Below are 22,825 nucleotides of genomic sequence, written 5' to 3' on the forward strand. Positions count from 1 at the left end.
CAATGACTTAATAAATGCCATCATCAGTAAAAGCAATTTCCATGTGAAACGCTATTCCCCCCCTAGGTCATCTGACCAGTAACCCACCACCTCCATGTGAATCAGAATAAGAATCAATTTATTCCCCAAGAACATTTACACTTACAAAGAATTTGACTGAGTGAATAGTGCTGCCAGCAAAAGACAAATGTGCAGATAGAGAATAGACAAAGGGATTTAGAGTCCCTAGGATAGAGTATAGACAAAGGGATTTAGAGTACCTAGGATAGAGTATAGACAAAGGGATTTAGAGTCCCTAGGATAGAGTATAGACAAAGGGATTTAGAGTACCTAGGATAGAGTATAGACAAAGGGATTTAGAGTCCCTAGGATAGAGTATAGACAAAGGGATTTAGAGTCCCTAGGATAGAGTATAGACAAAGGGATTTAGAGTACCTAGGATAGAGTATAGACAAAGGGATTTAGAGTACCTAGGATAGAGTATAGACAAAGGGATTTAGAGTCCCTAGGATAGAGTATAGACAAAGGGATTTAGAGTCCCTAGGATAGAGTATAGACAAAGGGATTTAGAGTCCCTAGGATAGAGTATAGACAAAGGAATTTAGAGTCCCTAGGATAGAGTATAGACAAAGGGATTTAGAGTCCCTAGGATAGAGTATAGACAAAGGGATTTAGAGTCCCTAGGATAGAGTATAGACAAAGGGATTTAGAGTCCCTAGGATAGAGTATAGACAAAGGGATTTAGAGTCCCTAGGATAGAGTATAGACAAAGGGATTTAGAGTCCCTAGGATAGAGTATAGACAAAGGGATTTAGAGTCCCTAGGATAGAGTATAGACAAAGGGATTTAGAGTCCCTAGGATAGAGTATAGACAACGGGATTTAGAGTCCCTAGGATAGAGTATAGACAAAGGGATTTAGAGTCCCAATGATAGAGTATAGACAAAGGGATTTAGAGTCCCTAGAAGTGTCTTTGCCTCAGTGCAAAATGAGTAAGAATCATCACCAGACACACAACACATGAAATTAGCACATAAGCAGGACTAATATCATCCTTATGCACAAAAAGCTTATTTATCTCAAACTTTGTGCACAAATGTTCATCCCTGTTAGTGAGCATTTTATCCTTTGTCAAGATAACCTTTCCACCTGACAGGCCACTAAAATGTGCAGTTTTTTCACACAGTACAATGCCACAGTTGTCTAAAGTTTTTGGTGAGCGTGCAATTTACATGATTACTGCAGGAATGTCCACCAGAGCTGTTGCCAGAGAATTGAATATTCATTTCTCTACCCTAAGCCATTTTAGAGAATTTGGCAATACGTCCAAGCAGCCTCACAACTGCAGACCACGTGTACAGCGTTGTGTGGGCAATTGGTTTGCTAGTGTCAATGTTGTGAACAGAGTGCCCCGTGGTGGCAGTGAGGTTATGCTACGGGCAGGCTTAAGCTACGGAAAACGAACACAATTGCATTTTAATGCACAGCTCCATGTCGCAAGGATCTGTACAAAATTCCCTGAAGCTGAAAATGTCCCAGTTCTTCTGGCCTGCATACTCACCAGACGTGTCACCCATTGAGCATGTTTGGGATGCTCTGGATTTACGTGTACGACAGCGTGTTCCAGTTCCCGCCAATATCCAGCAACTTCGCACAGCCATTGAAGAGGAGTGGGACAACATTCCACAGGCCACAATCAACAGCCTGGTCAACTATATGCAAAGGAGATCTGTCTTGCTACATGAGGAAAATGGTGGTCACACCAGAAACTGACTAATTTTCTGATCCACGCTCCTACCTTCTTTTTAAGGTATCTGTGACCAGCATTAAGGTATCTGTGCATATATGTATTCCCAGTCATGTGAAATCCATAGATTAGGATCTAATTAATGTATTTCAATTGACTGATTTCCTTATATGAACAGTAACTCAGTAAAATCTTTAAAAGTGTTGCTTGTTGCGTTTATATTTTGTTCAGTATGTTAAAGAACAGCTGTTCAAGCGTGATCTCATAAATCGGTCAATAGTGACATCAAGTGGACGTCCACACAATACGCACATTGGATGTGCACATGCGCATTGCTCTCCTGTCAGACGGAAGACATGAATTCTCCTCCCATTTCCGGTTCGTTCTCTTTCCACCCTTACGTGACACGATGGTAAGGCTTCTCTGATTCTTCTACAGGCCCAGTCTGTTGAAATGAAATAAACACACGAAAATACACCACTGGATTGGTCGTTTATGTATAGAAAAAGTAATATGTAATACATTTTTCAGATTTAGTGTTTAAAATGTTTATTCCAACTAGGAATGATGTGAAATATGGTTAGCTAGTTAGCCGCATGTTGCCACAACAGGCACGCGCTTGATTTGTGTGGCTGTTAGACGACCCCGGTTGCAAACTATCGGAATGCATTGATATAAATTGTCAACCAGGTGATCGGCGCCAAACTGTATATTTAAGCAGAATAATAATCGGTTAGTCTATCGACACGGTTGGATAGCTAGAAGACATCATCAGCAATAATAGATTTTGACGTTGGTTGGCTAGCTAGTAGTAGTTTAGCTTGGAAACTAGCTAAGTTAACGCATTCATGTTTCCTGGGCGCAAACACTTTTAGTGTTTTCGTTATCGGAATGATGTGGCACAGATGAATAGGGGAAATCGATTATATATATATATATACATATACATCGCGTTGAATTTGTATTATCTGATCAGTTCAGGAACGTTGTTATCCAGGTCCCGAGACTTGGCTTGTTGCTGGCTGTCGCATTGGTTTTATAGTGTTAAATCTAACTGTGGCTCCATCTCAGTCCTGGAGTTGTCACAACCGACCCTGGTTCGATACCGGGCTGTATAACAACCGGCCGTGATTGGGAGTCCCATAGGGCGGCGCACAATTGGCTCAATTTCATCTGAGTTAGGGGAGGGTTTGGCCCTGATAGGCCGTCATTGTAAATAAGAATTTGGTCTTAACTGACTTGGATAGTTAAATAAAGGTTAAGTAAATAACTGATATCTTCTCCCCAGACTAAGAAGAGAAGGAACAATGGCCGTGCCAAGAAGGGACGTGGACATGTCCAGCCCATCCGCTGCACCAACTGTGCCCGGTGCGTTCCCAAGGACAAGGCCATCAAGAAGTTTGTCATCAGAAACATTGTCGAGGCTGCTGCTGTGAGGGACATCACAGAGGCCAGCGTGTTCGATGGTAAGTAGCTGCTGAATGTCAATAAAAACATACAAAATATTGATGTATCCAGTATAAGGATGGTGGAATGTCAGTCTCTTCACATTCTGAAATCTGGTTTTTGGAAGTTTTTTTTATTTTTATACATCTGTAGCTTTGGGAACATTTTACTGGATGAAATGTGAAAGTATCATGAGCTCTACATTTTTCCCTGTACACATGTTATGGCTGGATTGAATGCCTCTGTGACCTAGACTACAATGGCTTAATTAATGGCTACTGTAGTATCAATATTCTGGCCTAACTGTGAGGGGTCATTGCTCTAACCCTGCCTTTATTGTTATCTCCCCTCTCCAGCTTACGTGCTGCCCAAACTGTATGTGAAGCTTCACTACTGTGTGAGCTGTGCCATCCACAGCAAGGTGGTGAGGAATCGCTCCACCGAGGCCAGGAAGGACCGCACACCACCACCCCGCTTCAGGCCCAGCGTAAGTTATAGCACTGTGTACTTGGCTATGCCTTTTAACCCCTAGTGAAGTTAAGCATCTCAATAATGCACATCCCTTTACTCAAACGACTGGAAGTACTGGGTTCCATGTGATTGCATAGATTCTGGAAGAGCGTGTTGGGTGGGCTTTCAATCCAAAACCATGTAGTATAAGAATGTCAAGTTAATTTGGCATTGACTAGTCAATTCGCAAAATCAACTTATTGATTACAAACCTCAATGCATGATCTGAATCTATTTAAATGAACCTAGTCTGAATCCTGAAGCTCCTATAAGGACAGGAAGTTAAGAGAAAGTAGATTAAATGCATGATCTGAATCTATTTAAATGAACCTAGTCTGAATCCTGAAGCTCCTATAAGGACAGGAAGTTAAGAGAAAGTAGATTAAATGCATGATCTGAATCTATTTAAATGAACCTAGTCTGAATCCTGAAGCTCCTATAAGGACAGGAAGTTAAGAGAAAGTAGATTAAAAGCATGATCTGAATCTATTTAAATGAACCTAGTCTGAATCCTGAAGCTCCTATAAGGACAGGAAGTTAAGAGAAAGTAGATTAAATGCATGATCTGAATCTATTTAAATGAACCTAGTCTGAATCCTGAAGCTCCTATAAGGACAGGAAGTTAAGAGAAAGTAGATTAAAAGCATGTTCTGAATATTTGACTAAACATATTTATTCTCCCTTCTAGGGTGGTGCCCCAAGACCTCCTCCAAAGCCCATGGGTTAATGTCATTGACCATCCTAGGGATCAATATCATTTTTATGTAAACAAATAAAAGTGATTTAACTGTATGTCCGAAGTGTTACATTTGTATACCGACTTGGTAGAAGAGCCATATCAATATCTGCTTTATATTGAATGTCACATTAATGAGAACACAATGTGCAATCAGAACATCATGTATTTTATTGGACATGCGTTACTTGAACAGTGTTAGGTTGCACACCATAAAAGCACTTGATACCAAAAGTAACTTATTTAAAAGAATGAGGCAGTTTCGTGTCTCTTATCTTGAGGTAAATAGTTATTTGTCATGTTACATTTCTTCTCACAAAATATTTCTACAACATTGCAATTAAATGAAGGCCTAACTATCCTTGAGGTTACTAACCTGCTGCTTCACAGTTCATACAGAATTAATTTGTCATCACACACGTTTTACATTTTAATAATTTATCAAACTCTTATCCAGAGCGACTTACATGCGCAATTAGGGTTAAGTGTCTTGCTGAAGTGCACATTGGCAGATTTTTTCCCCCTAGTCGACCTTTTAAATACTGTCCCAAAGCTCTTAACTGCTAGGCTACCTGCCACTGGAAAGGATAAATAAGAATCTGATAATTACATTTTCTCACTCATTTGTCATAGAATTATCCTATGTACATCAAGTGCATTCACAGTACAATATATATTAATTTGTTCACATGATGCAAACAGAACATTTCACATAAAATACTGAATTTGGTCTCTAACATTGTTCACCAGTCCCCACACTGCAATGGGAAACAAATACATTGAGGTTTTTGGTTGCTTTAAAATCACAGGAGGTAACCTTTTCTGGACCAATGGGTTGCTTACGCTGTGGCTGGACTTGGGATATAGCTGAAGCTGATCACATCTACCAAGGCTATGCTAAATGTGTCACACTACAACATATAGATATTCACATAACTATACAAAAGTGATAAACTTCATAAAAAATAGTCTTTGATAGGCTGAAATATTTTAAGTACTTTTCTCACTGTCCATTTGTGCAACTGGAGTCAACCCATCAAGACATTGTCCTTGTTTCCTGAACCATTCAGTGCGAAATTACACAGTTCTGTGGATGTTCACATCTGAGTCACCTCTAAATTAGGATGGAGATGACAACCTTAGTCACAATGGTTGGGGCCCTGTGTTTCGGTTAATCATGTTATATGACCTGGATTTGAACCTTTATTTTAAGCCTTTTCCAGAAATTAGAATTCGATGACAATTGTCTGAGGACAGTGCTGGACCATCTGACATAAAAGAAAAGGGACAGTTTGATGAAAAAGCTTTAAATAAAGGTCATGTGACATGATTAACCAAACAAGGCCCTAACAATGGTCAATTCAGCACCAATTTTAAGAGGAGAGGGACAGACCAATTAGAGTACCCAGTTCTGTAGATGACCCCTTTTCATAAATAAGACCCTATAAAAAAACACTTTGTCTGGTTTAAAGAGCATTCTTCCTATACAAAGTCATTTTTTAAAAAGCATTACATTGTAATTTATCAGTGCAATCTCAGGAGGAAAAATAGATGAACATATCAAGAATTTTTCAAGGACAGTTTTTTTCCATTTTCGTAACATTGCAAAAATCTGAAACTTTCTGTCCAAATACTATGTGGAAATGCTAATCCATGCTTTTGTCACTTCTAGGTTAGACTACTGCAATGATCTACTCTCAGGCTCCCCAGATAAAGCACTAAATAAACTTCAGTTAGTGCTAAACACGGCTGCTAGAATCTTGACTAGAACCCCCCCAAAATATATCATATTACTCCAGTGCTAGCCTCTCTACACTGGCTTCCTGTTAAGGCTGGGTTGATTTCAAGGTTTTACTGCTAACCTACAAAACATTACATGGGCTTGCTCCTATCTATCTTTCCAATTTGGTCCTGCCGTACATACGTACGCTACGGTCACAAGACGCAGGCCTCCTAATTGTCCCTAAAATTTCTAAGCAAACCGCTGGAGGCAGGACTTTCTCCTATAGAGCTCCATTTTTATGGAATGGTCTGCCTACCCATGTGAGAGACGCAGACTTAGTCTCGACCTTTAAGTCTTTATTGAAGACTCATCTCTTCAGTAAGTCCTATGATTGAGTGTAGTCTGGCCCAGGGGTCTGAAGGTGAACGAAAAGGCACTGGAGCGACGAACCGCCCCTGCTGTCTCTGCCTGACCTGTTCCACTCTCTCCACTGGGATTCTCTGACTTTATTATGGGGGCTGAGTCACTGGCTTACTGGTGCTCTTTCATACCGTCCCTAGGAGGACTGAGTCACTGGCTTACTGGTGCTCTTCCATGCCGTCCCTAGGAGGGCTGAGTCACTAGCTTACTGGTGCTCTTCCATGCTGTCCCTAGGAGGGGTGAGTCACTGGCTTACTGGTGCTCTTCCATGCCGTCCCTAGGAGGGCTGAGTCACTGGCTTACTGGTGCTCTTCCATGCCGTCCCTAGGAGGGCTGAGTCACTAGCTTACTGGTGCTCTTCCATGCCGTCCCTAGGAGGGGTGCATCACTTAAGTAGGTTGAGTCACTGACGTGATCTTCCTGTCTGGGTTGGCGCCCCCCTCAGGTTCGCGCTGTGGGGGAGATCTTCGTGGGCTATACTCAGCCTTGTCTCAGGGTAGTAAGTTGGTGGTTTGAAGATATACCTCTAATGGTGTGGGGGCTGTGCTTTGGCACAGTGGGTGGGGTTGAACATATTGGCAACGCACTGTTATAATTTACACTCGGCACAGCCAGAAGAGGACTGGCCACCCCTCATAACCTGGTTCCTCTCTAGGTTTCTTCCTAGGTTCCTGCCTTTCTAGGGAGTTGTTCCTAGCCACCGTGCTTCTACACCTGCATTGCTTGCTGTTTGGGGTTTTAGGCTGGGTTTCTGTACAGCACGTTGTGACGTTGGCTGATGTAAAAAGGGCTTTATAAATACATTTGACTGATTGATTGAATACCCTCCAAAGTTAAAAGTAGTTTTCACGTCACGCTATTATCACATTCAAGCCAATAATCTAGAAGTGCAATCCTCCATTAAATGTAGCAGCCTCGTCTACCTGACCACCTCAGTCGAGCCCTATCTATCACTGGACATGGGTCAACAGTCTGATCTAGACCAGTATTATAAGGCCCCTATTAGCTTTCTTCTTAATCTCCATGGTTAAAATCTGTAACCATCCACAGTGAAGGATCCACATCACCTAAGGCAGGATATTTCATGTTCATAATGTCCTTTACACATGATCACATACTCCGTCATTACATTAACAGTTGTAAACAATATGCCTTCTCTCAGTCACATCAAGATCATCCTGGGTTACGTCTATGTAACAGTTAAGGCAATGGGTGTCTCTGTGTGTAATCTGGTGCAGAACAAGCAGCCCATGTCACCTCAAAGAAGCAGACACCCCTGCCTTTCCCTCGCCCCACCCACCCCCTTCACCTGGTGCTCCTGTCCTCAGCCCACCTGGTGCTCCTGTCCTCAGCCCACCTGGTGCTCCCGTCCTCAGCCCACCTGGTACTCTCGTCCTCAGCCCACCTGGTACTCCCGTCCTCAGCCCACCTGGTGCTCCTGTCCTCAGCCCACCTGGTGCTCCTGTCCTCAGCCCACCTGGTGCTCCTGTCCTCAGCCCACCTGGTCCTCCTGTCCTCAGCCCAACTGGTGCTCCCATCCTCAGCCCACCTGGTGCTCCCCGCGGATGATGTGCGAGGTGAACTGGTAGCGGTTGCAGCTGCAGTGGCCACAGACGTTGCACTGGAAAGGCTGGTGGAATCCGTGGCAGCCCATGTGGATGGTGAACATCACGTGGTCCAGGAAGAACAAGCGACAGTGCTCACAGCGGAATGACCGCACCGCTCGTCCCTCCCTGTCCACCACCTGTACCTGTATCGAAGTTTCCCCGGAGATGGATGGTGACCCTGGACCAGGGCTCCCCGATCCCTTCACAGTGGTGGGGATGGTGGTGTTGGTGTACCCTCTCTCCCTCTCTATATCTGGGTCTTGGGCGTGTCTGGGATTGGGGTTTGGACGGCGGTCGCGACGGCTGCTGGGCAGGGCTGGGGCTACGTACTGAAGGTTAGGGAGGAGGTGGTGGTTGTTGGAGTTGCTGGTTGGAGCTGTAACACCGGTGCTCTGCTGCTCCTCTGCTGTGCTCTCTGTGTCGGACTTGTCTTTGAAATCATGGCAGCCATTGCTGGGGCCATTGCTGTAGCCATTGCTGACCGTGGGGCTCTGACCTGAGGGTATGTCCTTGTGTCCCTCGCCTGCTTCCCGTCCAGCGAGCTCCACAAACCTGGCCGCTACCCCACCTCCACGCCCACCTACGGCTCCATTGACCTGGGGACCCAGAGGAATCGGGTGGCTGTAAACAGAGCTGCTGACTGGGCTGGGGTCAGACAGGCAGGCAGAGTAGGGCAGGGGCAGGGCCAGCTGAGGGGGCTCAGACCCAGGGTCCTCATCACCTCCATACCTGTGGAGATACCTGCCCCCCATCCCCACTAACCCTGCAGCACCAGCCTCTCCCTCAAGGTGAGAGTTGGGTGCAGAGTGCAGGTCCTCATCCTTTTCCTTTTCAGGACCAGGGGATAGTTCAGAAGTTATATCAGGCTCGTTGAGCCTCATGTGCTTTTCTCCTGTAAAGAAAAGCGCACATCAGTGTTGACAACCTCAGAATCATAAGACTATCGTCATGTTACAGCACTGTTGGGTTTCAATACCTTCAGGAACATGGACATATATAAACAAGGGAAAACTCACCCAGAAACTTCTGTGGAGTGGACCTCTTGCGTTTGGTGATGGTGTTCACCAGTCTGTCTATAAAAGACAGTTTCTCAGTGGACGGCTGGAGGACAGCCTCTGGCTCAGACATCGGCTCCATACCTGGGGACAAAACACAACAGACTCTGTTCAAATACACATTGACATGAGAATGCAAAAACAGATGTGTTTTCTGGTTCACATTGACTTTGTCCAGTGAGCTCAGACTGAACTAACACAACATGAAAGAGCAAAGTGTATTTCTGTAATCTTGTGTTTGTGTGGATGATGACAGTCAATGTGTGTTACCCTGTATATTTGACATTAAGAGTCTGTGTGTAGGTTACCCTGTGCAGTATGTTCAGTGCTGAGTGCTGGCTGATGGTTCTGTAGAGACTTTAGGTAGTTGTGGCAGCGTTCAAGGTGTTCTTCCAGGGTGATCTGTTGCTTGTAGCTACGACCACAGTAACTGCACTTGTAAGGTTTACCCACTGTCAGAGAGGGCACTGCAGCCCAGAAACACAGCAATTCATGGGTCAGTCAATGGGTCACCCATGCTTCTCTTTTGGTCTGTTTTGGTAAAATGAGATCTACAAAATATGACCAGACTATTGATATTGTGTCCTAGGAAAGTTAGTTATTTCTGAAAGTAAGTCAAATAAAAAGTTACATGTAGTTGTGCATAATTTAAGTTTTATTACATCCTTTAATACTTATTCATGACCTAGACGTTAGCCTACCATATGGAAAAGCATGAGAATACAATATGAATCTTGTATGGCAGAAGTAGATTATTTGCACAAAAATCTAGTAAGAATCAGGTAAGATACAAATACATGGTTTGTATGTAAATTCTATGTCAATATTGAAATGGTGTATGTTTGCCCTTGTATGACATATTAGTGGCCACTTTCCTACATGGATATTGTATGACATATGAGACAAAATATGACTTATATAAGTCATCTATGAATTTTATAACAAAAGTGTATTGTTTTTATACACTGAGTATACCAAACACTAGGAACACCTCCCTAACATTGAGTTGCGCCCCCCTCAATTCAACACCATTAGCTCTGACAAATTGAAAACCCTAGTCATTGGCGACTCCATTAACTGCAGTATTAGACTTAAAACGAATCATCCAGCGATCATACACTGTTTTCCAGGGGGCAGGGCTACCGACGTTAAGGCTAACCTGAAGATGGTGCTGGCTAAAGCTAAAACTGGCGAGTGTAAAGAGTATAGAGATATTGTTATCCACGTCGGCACCAAAGATGTTAGGATGAAACAGTCAGAGGTCACCAAGCACAACATAGCTTCAGTGTGTAAATCAGCTAGAAAGATGTGTCGGCATCAAGTTATTGTCTCTCGCCCCCTCCCAGTTAGGGGAGTGATGAGCTCTACAGCAGAGTCACAAATCAATCGCTGGTTGAAAACTGTTTTCTGCCTCTCCCAAAATATAGAATTTGTAGATAATTGGCCCTCTTTCTGGGACTCACCCACAAACAGGACCAAGCCTGGCCTGCTGAGGAGTGACGGACTCCATCCTAGCTGGAGGGGTGCTCTCATCTTATCTACCAACATAGACAGGGCTCTAACTCCACAATGAAATAGGGTGCAGGCCAGGCAGCAGGCTATTAGCCAGCCTGCCAGCTTAGTGGAGTCTGCCACTAGCACAGTCAGTGTAGTCAGCTCAGCTATCCCCATTGAGACCGTGTCTGTGCCTCGACCTAGGTTGGGCAAAACTAAACATGGCAGTGTTCGCCTTAGCAATCTCGCTAGGATAAAGACCTCCTCCATTCCTGCCATTATTGAAAGAGATCGTGATACCTTACATCTCAAAATAGGGCTACTTAATGTTAGATCCCTCACTTCAAAGGCAGTTATAGTCAATGAACTAATCACTGATTATAATCTTGATGTGATTGGCCTGACTGAAACATGGTTTAAGCCTGATGAATTTACTGTGTTAAATGAGGCCTCACCTCCTGGTTACACTAGTGACCATATCCCCTGTGCATCCCACAAAGGCTGAGGTGTTGCTAATATTTACAATAGCACATTTCAATTTACTAAAAAAAAAAAGAAGTCTACTCACTGTCACAGAGGAGCCTCTTAAAGAAGAAGTTACAGGTCTGTGAGAGCCAGAAATCTTTCTTGTTTGTAGGTGACCAAATACTTATTTTCACCATAATTTGCAAATAAATTCATTAAAAATTCTACAATGTGATTTTCTGATTTTTTTTCCTTCATTTTGTCTGTCATAGTTGAAGTGTACCTATGATGAAAATTACAGGCCTCTCTCATCTTTTTAAGTGGGAGAACTTGCACAATTGGTGGCTGACTAAATACTTTTTTACACAAGACGCAAGCCTCCTAATTGTCCCTAGAATTTCTAAACAAACAGCTGGAGGCAGGACTTTCTCCTATAGAGCTCCATTTGTATGTAATGGTCTGCCTACCCATGTGAGAGACGCAGACTCGGTCTCAACCTTAAAGTCTTTACTGAAGACTCATCTCTTCAGTCGGTCCTATGATTGAGTGTAGTCTGGCCCAGGAGTGTGAAGGTGAACGGAAAGGAGCAACGAACCGCCCTTGCTGTCTCTGCCTGGCAGGTTCCCCTCTCTCCACTGGGATTCTCTGCCTCTAACCCTATTACAGGGGCTGAGTCACTGGCTTACTGGTGCTCTTTCATGCCGTCCCTAGGAGGGGTGCATCACTTGCATCTCTCTTTCTCTCTCTCGGAGGACCTGAGCCCTAGGACCATGCCCCAGGACTACCTGACATGATGACTCCTTGCTGTCCCCAGTCCACCTGGCTGTGCTGCTGCTCCAGTTTTCAACTGACCTGAGCCCTAGGACCATGCCCCAGGAATACCTGACATGATGACTCCTTGCTGTCCCCAGTCCACCTGACTGTGCTGCTGCTCCAGTTTCAACTATTCTGCCTTATTATTATTCGACCATGCTGGTCATTTATGAACATTTGAACATCTTGACCATGTTTTGTTATAATCTCCACCCGGCACAGCCAGAAGAGGACTGGCCACCCCACATAGCCTGGTTCCTCTCTAGGTTTCTTCCTAGGTTTTGGCCTTTCTAGGGAGTTTTTCCTAGCCACCGTGCTTCTACACCTGCATTGCTTGCTGTTTGGGGTTTTAGGCTGGGCTTCTGTACAGCACTTTAAGATATCAGCTGATATAAGAAGGGCTATATAAATACATCTGATTTGATTTGAATGACACACATACACAATCCACGTCTCAATTGTCTCAAAGCTTAAAAATCCTTCTTTAACCTGTCTTCTCCCCTGCATCTACACTGATTGAAGTAGATTTAACAAGTGCCATCAATAAGGGATCATAGCTTTCACCTGGTCAGTCTATGTCATGGAAAGAGCAGCTGTTCTTCATGTTTTGTATACTCAGTGTGCATTTTCAGGTATGAGTTTCCATGGTTAAGGATGGGCAGCACCTCCTACTGGACATTTGATTAATCTACAGCCATGCCCTGGTCAGGGTTTTAACTAAGTCCAGCCCTGCTTAACTTTAATATTTGTCACTGACTATTACCAATGTTCTATTGTGAGAATTATTATTGAGCGAGCCATTCCAAAGGGTAGGTTTAACAGACCAAATGAAATGTAACTATACTTTATTAGTTATGTATCATCAATTATACTATTTATACCTAGATTTCCCTCCCCCTTCTCACCCCCCTCCTTCTCCTGCTCCTCCCTCCACCCCTTCTTGTTCCTCCCTTCTCCTCCACCTCCTGCTCCTCCCTCCACCCCACCCTGCTCCTGCCACACCCCCTCATCCTCCACCTCCTCCTTAGAAAGCTTACCTTACATGTCTCTCGTATGTGTTTTATATTTCTGTCTAAAGGTTACCCACCCATATAAGTCAGATATTACAACAATCTTCTATTAATGTTGTATGTGTATTTGTTGCCAAGTTCCAGGTAGAAGATAATCAATCATCTTGTTAGATTCTTCTATATCTTTCCATATGGGACAATGTCTCTCGTATGTTTTTTAAAGATAACTGAACTAAATGACTACTTCTGTCATCTTGAAGTGCTTTGAGAGACTAGTCAAGGATCATTACACCTCCACCTTACAGGCCACCCTAGACCCACTTCAATTTGCATACCGCCCCAACAGGTCCACAGATGATGCAATCGCCATCACACTGCCCGATCCCATCTGGACAAGAGGAATACCTATGTATAAATGCTGTTCATTGACTACAACTCAGCATTCAACACCATAGTACCCTCCAAGCTCCTCATCAAGCTGGAGGCCCTGGGTCTCAACCCGCCCTGTGCAATTGGGTCCTGGACTTTCTGACGGGCCACCCCCAGATGGTGAAGGTAGGAAACAACATCTCCACTTCGCTGATCCTCAACACTCGGGCCCCACAAGGGTGTGTGCTCAGCCCCCTCCTGTACTCCCTGTTCACCTACGACCGTGTGGCCACACACGCCTCCAACTCAATCATCAAGTTTGCAGATGACACAACAGTAGTGGGCTTGATTACCAACAACGATGAGACAGGGTACAGGGTGGAGGTGAGGGCCCTCGGAGTATGGTGTCAGGAAAACAACCTCTCACTCAATGTCAACAAAACAAAGGAGATGATCATGGACTTCAGGAAACAGCAGAGGGAGCACACCCCTATCCACATCGAAGGGACAGCAGTGGAGAAGGTGGAAAGGTTTAAGTTCCTCGGCATACACATCACAGGCAAACTGAAATGGTCCGCCCACACAGACAGTCTGGTGAAGAAGGCGCAACAGCGACTCTTCAACTTCAGAAGACTGGGGAAATTTGGCTTGTCACCCAAAACCGTGACAAACCTTTACATATGCACAATCAAGAGCATCCTGTCGGGCTGTATCACCGCCTGGTACCGCAACTTCACCGCCTTCAACCGCAAGGCTATCCAGAGGATGGTACGGTCTGCACAACACATCACCGGGGGCAAACTACCTGCCCTCCAGGACACCTACAGCACCCGATGTCACAGGAAGGCCAAAAAGATAATCAAAGACGAGCCACGGCCTGTTCACCCCGCTATCATCCAGAAGGCGAAGTCAGTACAGGTGCATCAAAGCTGGGACTGAAAGACTGAAAAACAGCTTGTATCTCAAGGCCATGAGACTGCTAAACAGCAATCACTAACTCAGAGAGGCTGCTGCCTACATTGAGACCCAATTACTGGCCAGTTTAATAAATTGATCACTAGTCACTTTAAACAATGCCTCTTTAAATAATGCCAATTTAATAATGTTTACATATCTTAAATTACTCATATGATATGTATATACTGTATTTTATACCATCTATTGCACCTTGCCTATGCCGCTCGGCCATCGCTCATCCATATATTTCTAAGTACATATTCTTATTAACCACATTTCATATTTGTGTGTATTAGGTAGTTGTTTGGAAATTGTTAGATTACTTGTTAGATATTACTGCACTTTCGGAACTAGAAGCAGAACCATTTTGCTACACTCGCAATAACATCTGCTAACCATGTGTATGTGACCAATCAGATTTGATTTGATTTGATTTATATAATACATGGAACATTTTTGTTATGTGTAAATGTTACCCACCCATATAAGTAATATATTACAAGAATCTTCTATGAATTTTCTCAGTGTATTTGCTACCGTATGTATTACTAACATGTTCCAGGTATAACCTATATAAGAATCTTGTGTGTGTGTGTGTGTGTGTGTGTGTGTGTGTGTGTGTGTGTGTGTGTGTGTGTGTGTGTGTGTGTGTGTGTGTGTGTGTGTGTGTGTGTATATATATATATATATATATATATATATCTTTTCCATATGAGTATGGACTCCCCCTTCTCTGTGAATTCCAGAAATTGTTCTCTGTTCCACACCTTTGACGTTTTAAAAGACCCAACTTGCCACCGCAATGTTCCACCTTTACCGAGCAGTCAGAGACTGACGTCATTTCGCCGAAATCTGAGGTTTGCAAGTTTGCTTTTCTTTGAAACTGAAATGATTTGTTCAGAACAGCAGGCCCACCTTGCTCTGCCTGTCTCTATCAACACCTGTTGAATGCATGTCTTCATTTAATTGAAAAACACCAACAGGACATCCTGTTTTGAATACATTTAAATGTCATATTTTGCACGTGTGGTAAAGTACATTCCTGTAAAGACAATAGATATTTGTCTATTTCCTCTGAGCCCCACCCCCCCTCTGAGCCTCACACCCCACTTTTTTGCAAGAAATATATGATTTTGTTATTCTAAATCCAATTGGACCCCAAAAAATAATTGAATTGAAGACACTGTGAGAACAGATGACTCGCTATTACAATACACTGTAATTACACAACACAGTGGGACTGCGGCTGGTAGCAGCTCTATTCCCCATCTAGTCCCACTGAGCCCACTTAGAGCCCAAATGGTCTTACCAGTTTCCTGGCTTGACATTAGAAAGCAGGCTACTGTGTCTTACCAGTGTGTGTGCGGATGTGTCCAGAGAGTGCGTCCCGGCGGCGACAGGCGTAGTTACAGAAGGGACATTTAAAGGGTTTCTCTCCAGAGTGCAGCTTTATGTGGCGCAGCAGGTTCCCCTTCTGGGTGAAGGAGGCTCCACACTGGGTACACTGGAACGGACGCTCACCTGACAACAACATGGACAGTCTTTTTTTCCAAATCCTACTATCACCTTGGAACAAAGCAGTGGAGCAATAGTCAGTCAAAATGTATGGACCATATGGACACCATGTAAAGAAAAGTCAAAGGGTTCATGTTGATGAGGAACACAAAGACCTATCGGGCTTGGGGTCAATACAGTTTTCAGTTCAGGAAACTGAATAGAAACTTTCCCGTTGTCTTCTAGGTGGATTTTTCAACCTACTCTGTTGTCTGTTTATCTGACCTCACCTGTGTGGATGCGCTTGTGCACCATCAGTACATTGGGCCCGATACAGTTCATTCCACACACGTCACATTGGAGCTTCCCATTGGGCAGTCGGATGGGACCAGGGGATGCAGGCTGAGGACTGGCCAGCTCCCCGTAACCACTTCCTGCACTCCCTCGACCCACCCTTCCTCCCAGCTCTCCACTCCCGTCTTCTATTGTGTCCTCTCTGTCATCCCTCTCTCCTTTTCTCCTCTCTGGCTGTAGAGCACCAACAGGCTCATTGTCACTGTCCTCCTCTATCTTAATAGAGTTCACTGGGTAGAGTGGAGACAGGGGAGAGAAACTTTGTTCAAAACCTTCATCATAACGTAGCATATGGAACGATATAGGGAAAGGGATGGGAAATGTATTTTGTTTTATTGCAATGAAGTACATTTTTATAAATTCAAATACCAAAATATGGAATATGGAAATAATTCCTCAAGTGAGATAACTGCTGGTGTTCATTATAACTTTCAGTCAGTTTTGCATGTGATATATTATACAGTACATTCAATAGGTTCTATACTGTAGATCACAGATAAGAGACTTAAAAAGATGACTGACCACCGAGAGATTGGTTGAGAGAGGACTGTTGAGTTCTCACGGCCGGAACCCTCAGACCTCCACAGAAATCACCATGCTCCGTCGCTGTCTCTCCTCCACTGGCTGTGAAGTGAACACAATGTAATTGTGATTTTTTTAAACCTTGTTTCTTTTGAACATGCCATACAAATAAAGGCATTTTAATTGATTATATGAAGAGTGCCTTGGTCCTCTTTTCTTTTTGAACACAATGTAATGTTGGGAGATTTGATGCCATTTTATGTTCTTATACTGGATACACTGCCTGTCCTTTAGGACACCTACAACACCAGGTGTTGCAGGAAGGCCAAGTAGATCATCAGCGTCCCCATCCACCCGAGCCATGGCCTGTTCTCCCCGTTTCCATCACTCAGACGCGGGCAGTATAGGAGCATCATGGCAACTGTCAGTCTGGCCAATAGCTTTTACCCTCAGACCATCAGGCTGCTGAATAGCCACCACTAGTCAGCTACCTGCTCTCCCTGTCCCCATCATTACATTGTTAATATGTATATATAATTATTTATATTATTATCTATTTTTATTATATTGGTAATGTTTTATTTCATTTTGTCCTGCATCGTTGTATCTCAGAGGTCAATCATTTCACTGTACCCTGTAATTACATCTGCAACCCTGTACATGTGACTATTCAACTCTCTAATCTATCCAGTCTTTAAAATACTTTTCGTTTTCTGCTTACCTGACATATATGAATGTCCATTGCAGTCATCAGCATTCATTCTCTCACCAGCTGCCTGTGGCACAGAGACAAAAACAGACAAGTCAGAGCAAAGATATGGTCCAACTCATGAGATATCCTAGCATACAACAATCTTCATCTTATCTTAAGTACACCCACCTGTCCTAAAACAACAACAAAACATGCCATTTTGGATACCATTGTATGATGCTCACCATGTTTAATGTATCCTTTGCAGTAGATTTCTTTTGATTCAAATATGTCTGAAGCCCAATGTAAAGCTGCAATAAATGCAGTATTCAATAGTTTCACACAAGTCTTTGTATTGTGTGTCTAACTGGTACTTTGCTCTAGTCTATCTTTCTAGATTCACCTATCCTCAGTTGCCAGGAAATGCACATATGAGAAGATCAACATTTATAGTCAGTAACTGCTTGAACTGCCCTCCCTCCTACACCTACACATACCCAGGAAATGTGGGGTATAAGTTTGATCACATTTCTCTGGTTTATCATCATGGTAGGTATATCAATTATAACATTTCATTAGTTTCATATATTTTAAACATTGCATGGATATTCTAATCAGAAACAAAGGTAACATTTTGGTTACTGAGTGAGCCTGACGGGGTCATCGTAAAACCAATCATCCATTAGCAAAAGAAGACATTGGAGCCTTAGACAACAGGGGCATAGCCGCAGGAAGATGTTTTGAGTTTCGGGGGGAGTTGGGGACAGAATCTATAATCACATTTGAGTAGTGACATACAGTTGAACAGACACATTTTTAGGATTTCCACAGGCCTCTTATAAATACATTTCATGCTATTCTATGTCATTTACATGATAGAAGACATTAGTAGAATATTTTTTCATACCACACAAATGACCAAATGCAAGTAGGATACAATTTTTGTCCCTTCTTATTTATAATAATTAGTTTTATCATTATTATTATTGTATATCATTGTTATTATTGTAGACCTGTTTATTAATCTAAACCAGTTTTTTAAATATGCAAAACATAATTTGTTTCATTCTGTTGAGACATTTTTGTTGGCTAAATGAAGTTAAATCTGTATTTTTTATTGTGTGCTCTGTATTCAGTTGAAGTTATAAGTAGGCCTTTTGTCAAATAAATATCATTAGCCTATTGCTATCATTTGTTGGGTTACAGGAGGCACTAGCCTTTTTTGGTAGTTGCTGCAATCTAGCCTGTTCAAAACTTTTGTGAAGGTTTAAACCTGTTTGAAAGTGTTTGGTTTCATTCTGTTGAGCCATTTGCTTTGGCCAAATGAAGTTCCAACTGTAACGTTGTGTTTGCTGTTATACAGTAATATCCTGCTCGTATTTTCGCTATAAACAATGGCTTGACTTAGTTTTGATATTAAAAGTAAGTCTTTTGATATTAATACAGTTTGGAAACTTTTGTGAAGGTTTTGTGTGGCTTTTAGCCTACACTGCAGGCCTATGATATGAAGACATTGTCCACCGGCAAACAGTATAATGCTTATCTGTCAAAAAAAATATTAAAAAATGAAATAGCCTCCTTCTGTACGCCTATATCTGTATAGTAGATATCTGTATAGCCTATCTAACAAGGATAAAGAAACGCATGTTGGTGTCGTAGCATGCTGCCGGCAACTCTCTCTCTCTCTGTGGCTAGGCCTAAGCTTCTCTTTGTTTATATTTGTTATATATTAATATCATACAGCCTATAGGCCTATGCATACAATGCGCTGATGCATTTAGTGCTCAAATCTCTGACAGCTGAACAGTGAGGTGGACAAGTATTGTTTTATTAAAGTAAAAACCAAGAAAAAAATATGCTATAAAGTTTTGCATATGCTACACATCAAAACACAAGGAATAGTGTTTTTGTAATTTATTATAGGCTGTTTAAATGACATGTAAATGTGGCTCATTTGGTCAAAATCCCTAATTTATTGATAGCGTGTCAGGCGCCACATTTTACAAAAGGAAACACACACACATATGTAAGTTAATTTTATAGACTAGTGCAGCCTATACTATACTATATATATAACTATATATATATGTGTGTATATATATATATATATATATATATATATATACACACACACACACACATGTATACATACATACATACGTAGTATAGTATAGGCTGCACTAGTCTATAAAATTAACTTTCCAGTGACACTGACTCACTCAATGATGAAGATGAAGCATAGGCTACTCACCTGTGATGACCAATGAGCTTGTGCCAATTTCTCAAGATAACCTACTTTGAAAAACAGTGCTGTTTGCTCAGAATCGGCCTTCCTGACAGTAAGTGCTTGTGATAAAACTTAACCCACGGGTAATTTCTTTAGAATCAAATCAAATCAAATTGTATTTGTTACATTCTCCGAATACAACAGGCGTAGTAGACCTTACAGTGAAATGCTTACTTACAAGCCCTTATCCAAGAAGCTAGACGCTATTGATCCTCTGTATATAAATTATGCTCTCTGGTGTAGTATTTAGATTTTTATTTATTTATGTCTGTTCAGACAGGAGTAATACCATTTTGGGGGCAATTATTTTTAATAAGGAAATTTTGGCAAAATTATTTCAATTTAACCCGCAGCACCGCTACTTCCCGCAGCTATGAGCAGGGCGGTACAGAAGCAACAGGCGCCTGTACCGCCGCTGCGGTGTGCCAATCATCTTCATGGGAGACATTCGTCTCCTTAGACGGGAACTTCCCCATCCGAAAATGACACGTCAAGCTAGCAGAATACTGTTTCTTCTGAGCCGTTGCTATGGCACCCACCACCCAACAAAATGCCATACATCTAAACTAGTCCGAAACACATCCTTGCCAAAATGTCACTTTTCATGTCATACCTTCGTTGTTAGCAAATGCATCACTATCTTCCTTACCCGGTGAAAGACTATTTTGTCTTTTTTAAATGTCAGAATATCTGTTTGTTGATATCTTTGACGACGGCAGCATATCCGGAATCTTCTTTTACCTGGGAATCCCGGCCGTCACTAGTTAACACAGCCACAAAGTCATACATCCCGCCTATTTCTACAATATATCTTCTTAAATCAGATTTTAAACATAACCGTAACCACATAGTAACCTTATGCCTAACCCTAACCTTAAATTAAGAATAAAAAGCACATTTTTATTTTCATACATTTTTACGATATATCCTTTGTGGCTGTGTTATCTAGTGGAAACCGGGAATCCCAGACAACTTCCGGGCCCATACTGGGATAGTGTTTCCACTAGTTACCACAGCCACAAAGTCAAAGGGACTAAAAATTCATAAAAACAAATATGTGCTTTTTGGTCTTGATTTAAAGTTAGGGTTTGGTATAAGCTTAGCAGTGTGGTTAGGGGTTGGGTTAGGTTTCAAATCAGATTTTGTGTGTAGCTTGTGAGGTGTGTAAATACTGTTTTGGGGATTTTGTTGTGTTGCTTTTTGTGCTATTGCTGTCAGTCTGCATGCTACATGTGCTCACTGCTCATTGTTTGTTTGTATTGTTATTGTAATTATTTAAATAGCTTGCCGAGGGACATGGGGTTGAAAATTAGCCAGCTGGCTAAAACCGGCACTTTTACTGAAACGTTAATTAATGTGCACTGTCCTTGTAAAAATAAACTCAATAAAGTAAAGTAGAAATATACCGTGTTTAAGACTTTGGGGCTGTGGTAACTAGTGACGATTGGGATACCGGCCGAAAATACAACAGATAACCTGATCATCAGCCAGTGATTGCCGAAAACATAGATGCGTAATAATGTGAGAAACAGCTGATTTATTCAGCCACCAAAAACGAGCATAAATATTTGTGCATCAACCATGTGTGATGTGGTTGCTAAAGCAGCACTTTAGGCTACTACTAGTGCATTCATTGTCAATCATTAGGGTGATGCAATTGCTGATAAAAAAGGAGGCAGGTAATTGTCAACATATTTGAATTAAAAGTAATTAACTGTGTGAATGTACTTAATAAGTTATACTGTGAAGAGTGAAGCATTCCCAATCCATAGGTGTTCTACCAGAAGATGGCAGCAAACACCACCAAGACTACCCCATACACAATGTATGTTCTTTGAGCTGCTCTGATGTTCAAATGAAGTATACTAGTCATGTTACAACCCCCTGTAAAGTATGTTAATTCATATATTTGGTACATTTCATGACTCAAATAACGGGCTGACTGTAGATCCTTTTTAGTGAAACCAGCTATGTGCCACATCATTGGCATTGCAAGGTTGACAAGGGTCTAGGAGGAAAATAATGTATTTCAATAGAGGCTTCTGTCATCTGAGCAGAATCTGACAGGCTTCCTGGATCTGTATAAACACATTCTGGGAATCTTCCATCTTGTTGCCAGGGTTACGTGAAGTTAATTGTTATCTCCTCCATAAAGCTGCCTCATTCACTGATAACAGCTGAAACGCAATACATTTACATAGTATGAGGTGGGCACAGAAGGGCATGCTCATTGATATATGACAAATAGAGCCAACCAGCAACATCAACACTATATGACGGGAATGTATGTATGCTATTGTAACGTTATTGTAACTGCCCCAAAGGCAGCCACATCAATAGTATCTTACAGTGGCTTTCGAAAGTATTCACCCCCTTGGCATTTTTCCTATTTTTTAACCTGGAATTAAAATTGATTTTTTGTGGGTTTGTATCATTTGATTTACACAACATTCCTACCACTTTGAAGATGCATTTTTTTTAAATTGTGAAAAAAAGCAAGAAATAAGACCAAAAAAATGAAAACTTCAGCGTGCCTAACTATGCATCCCCCCAAAGTCAATACTTTGTAGAGCCACCTTTTGCAGCAATTACAGCTGCAAGTTTCTTGGGATATTTCTCTATAAGCTTGGCACATCCAGCCACTGGGATTTTTGCCCATTCTTCAAGGCAAAACAGCTCCATCTCCTTCAAGTTGGATGGGTTATGCTGGTATACAGCAATCTTTAAGTCATATCACAGATTCTCAATTGGATTGAGGTCTGGGCTTTGACTAGGCCATTCCAAGACATTTAAATGTTTCCCCATAAACATCTTGAGTGTTGCTTTAGCAATATGCTTAGGATCATTGTCCTGCTGGAAGGTGAACCTCCATCCCGGTCTCAAATCTCTGGAAGACTGAAACAGGTTTCCCTCAAGAATTTCCCTGTATTTAGCGCCATCCATCATTCCTTCAATTCTGACCAGTTTCCCAGTCCCTGCTGATGAAAAATATCCCCACAGCATGATGCTGCCACCACCATGCTTCACTGTGGGGATGGTGTTCTCGAGGTGATGAGAGGTGTTGGGTTTGCGCCAGACATAGCGTTTATCTTGATGGTCAAAAAGCTCAATTTTAGTCTCATCTGA

The 22,825-nt window shown here is 42.3% G+C and overlaps 2 protein-coding genes across 2 annotated transcripts; one reads left to right on the forward strand and one right to left on the reverse strand.

Moving 5' to 3' along the window:
- The first annotated feature begins 2,071 nt into the window (after window positions 1–2,071).
- LOC139417373 (small ribosomal subunit protein eS26) lies at window positions 2,072–4,494 on the forward strand. The gene is made up of 4 exons (XM_071166642.1): window positions 2,072–2,158; window positions 3,035–3,212; window positions 3,549–3,679; window positions 4,391–4,494. Exons 1-4 carry the CDS (start codon window positions 2,072–2,074, stop codon window positions 4,427–4,429), a joined length of 435 nt encoding a protein of 144 aa, XP_071022743.1. The 3' UTR covers window positions 4,430–4,494.
- Window positions 4,495–8,121: 3,627 nt separating this feature from the next.
- On the reverse strand, window positions 8,122–17,482 carry LOC139417374 (zinc finger protein Eos-like). The gene is made up of 7 exons (XM_071166643.1): window positions 17,443–17,482; window positions 16,722–16,823; window positions 16,136–16,429; window positions 15,705–15,872; window positions 9,552–9,710; window positions 9,205–9,327; window positions 8,122–9,080 (listed from the first exon to the last, which is right to left on the reverse strand). The coding sequence occupies exons 1-7, from the start codon at window positions 17,480–17,482 to the stop codon at window positions 8,122–8,124; spliced, it is 1,845 nt and encodes a 614-aa protein (XP_071022744.1).
- Window positions 17,483–22,825: the final 5,343 nt, after the last annotated feature.

This window comes from Oncorhynchus clarkii, chromosome 9, assembly GCF_045791955.1.
Source record: "Oncorhynchus clarkii lewisi isolate Uvic-CL-2024 chromosome 9, UVic_Ocla_1.0, whole genome shotgun sequence".
Taxonomy (NCBI): domain Eukaryota; kingdom Metazoa; phylum Chordata; class Actinopteri; order Salmoniformes; family Salmonidae; genus Oncorhynchus; species Oncorhynchus clarkii.

Bases quoted from the DNA above. Each gene is read 5' to 3' on its own strand.
- LOC139417373 (XM_071166642.1), top strand. From the start codon at position 2,072: ATGCGCATTGCTCTCCTGTCAGACGGAAGACATGAATTCTCCTCCCAT. The intron at 3,213-3,548 runs GTAAGTAGCTGC...TCCCCTCTCCAG, and splicing joins AGAGGCCAGCGTGTTCGATG to CTTACGTGCTGCCCAAACTG. The intron at 3,680-4,390 runs GTAAGTTATAGC...TCTCCCTTCTAG, and splicing joins CACCCCGCTTCAGGCCCAGC to GGTGGTGCCCCAAGACCTCC.
- LOC139417374 (XM_071166643.1), bottom strand. From the start codon at position 17,482: ATGAATGCTGATGACTGCAATGGACATTCATATATGTCAG. The intron at 16,824-17,442 runs GTAAGCAGAAAA...TTCACTTCACAG, and splicing joins TGGACATTCATATATGTCAG to CCAGTGGAGGAGAGACAGCG. The intron at 9,328-9,551 runs GTAACCTACACA...TTTTGTCCCCAG, and splicing joins CACTGAACATACTGCACAGG to GTATGGAGCCGATGTCTGAG.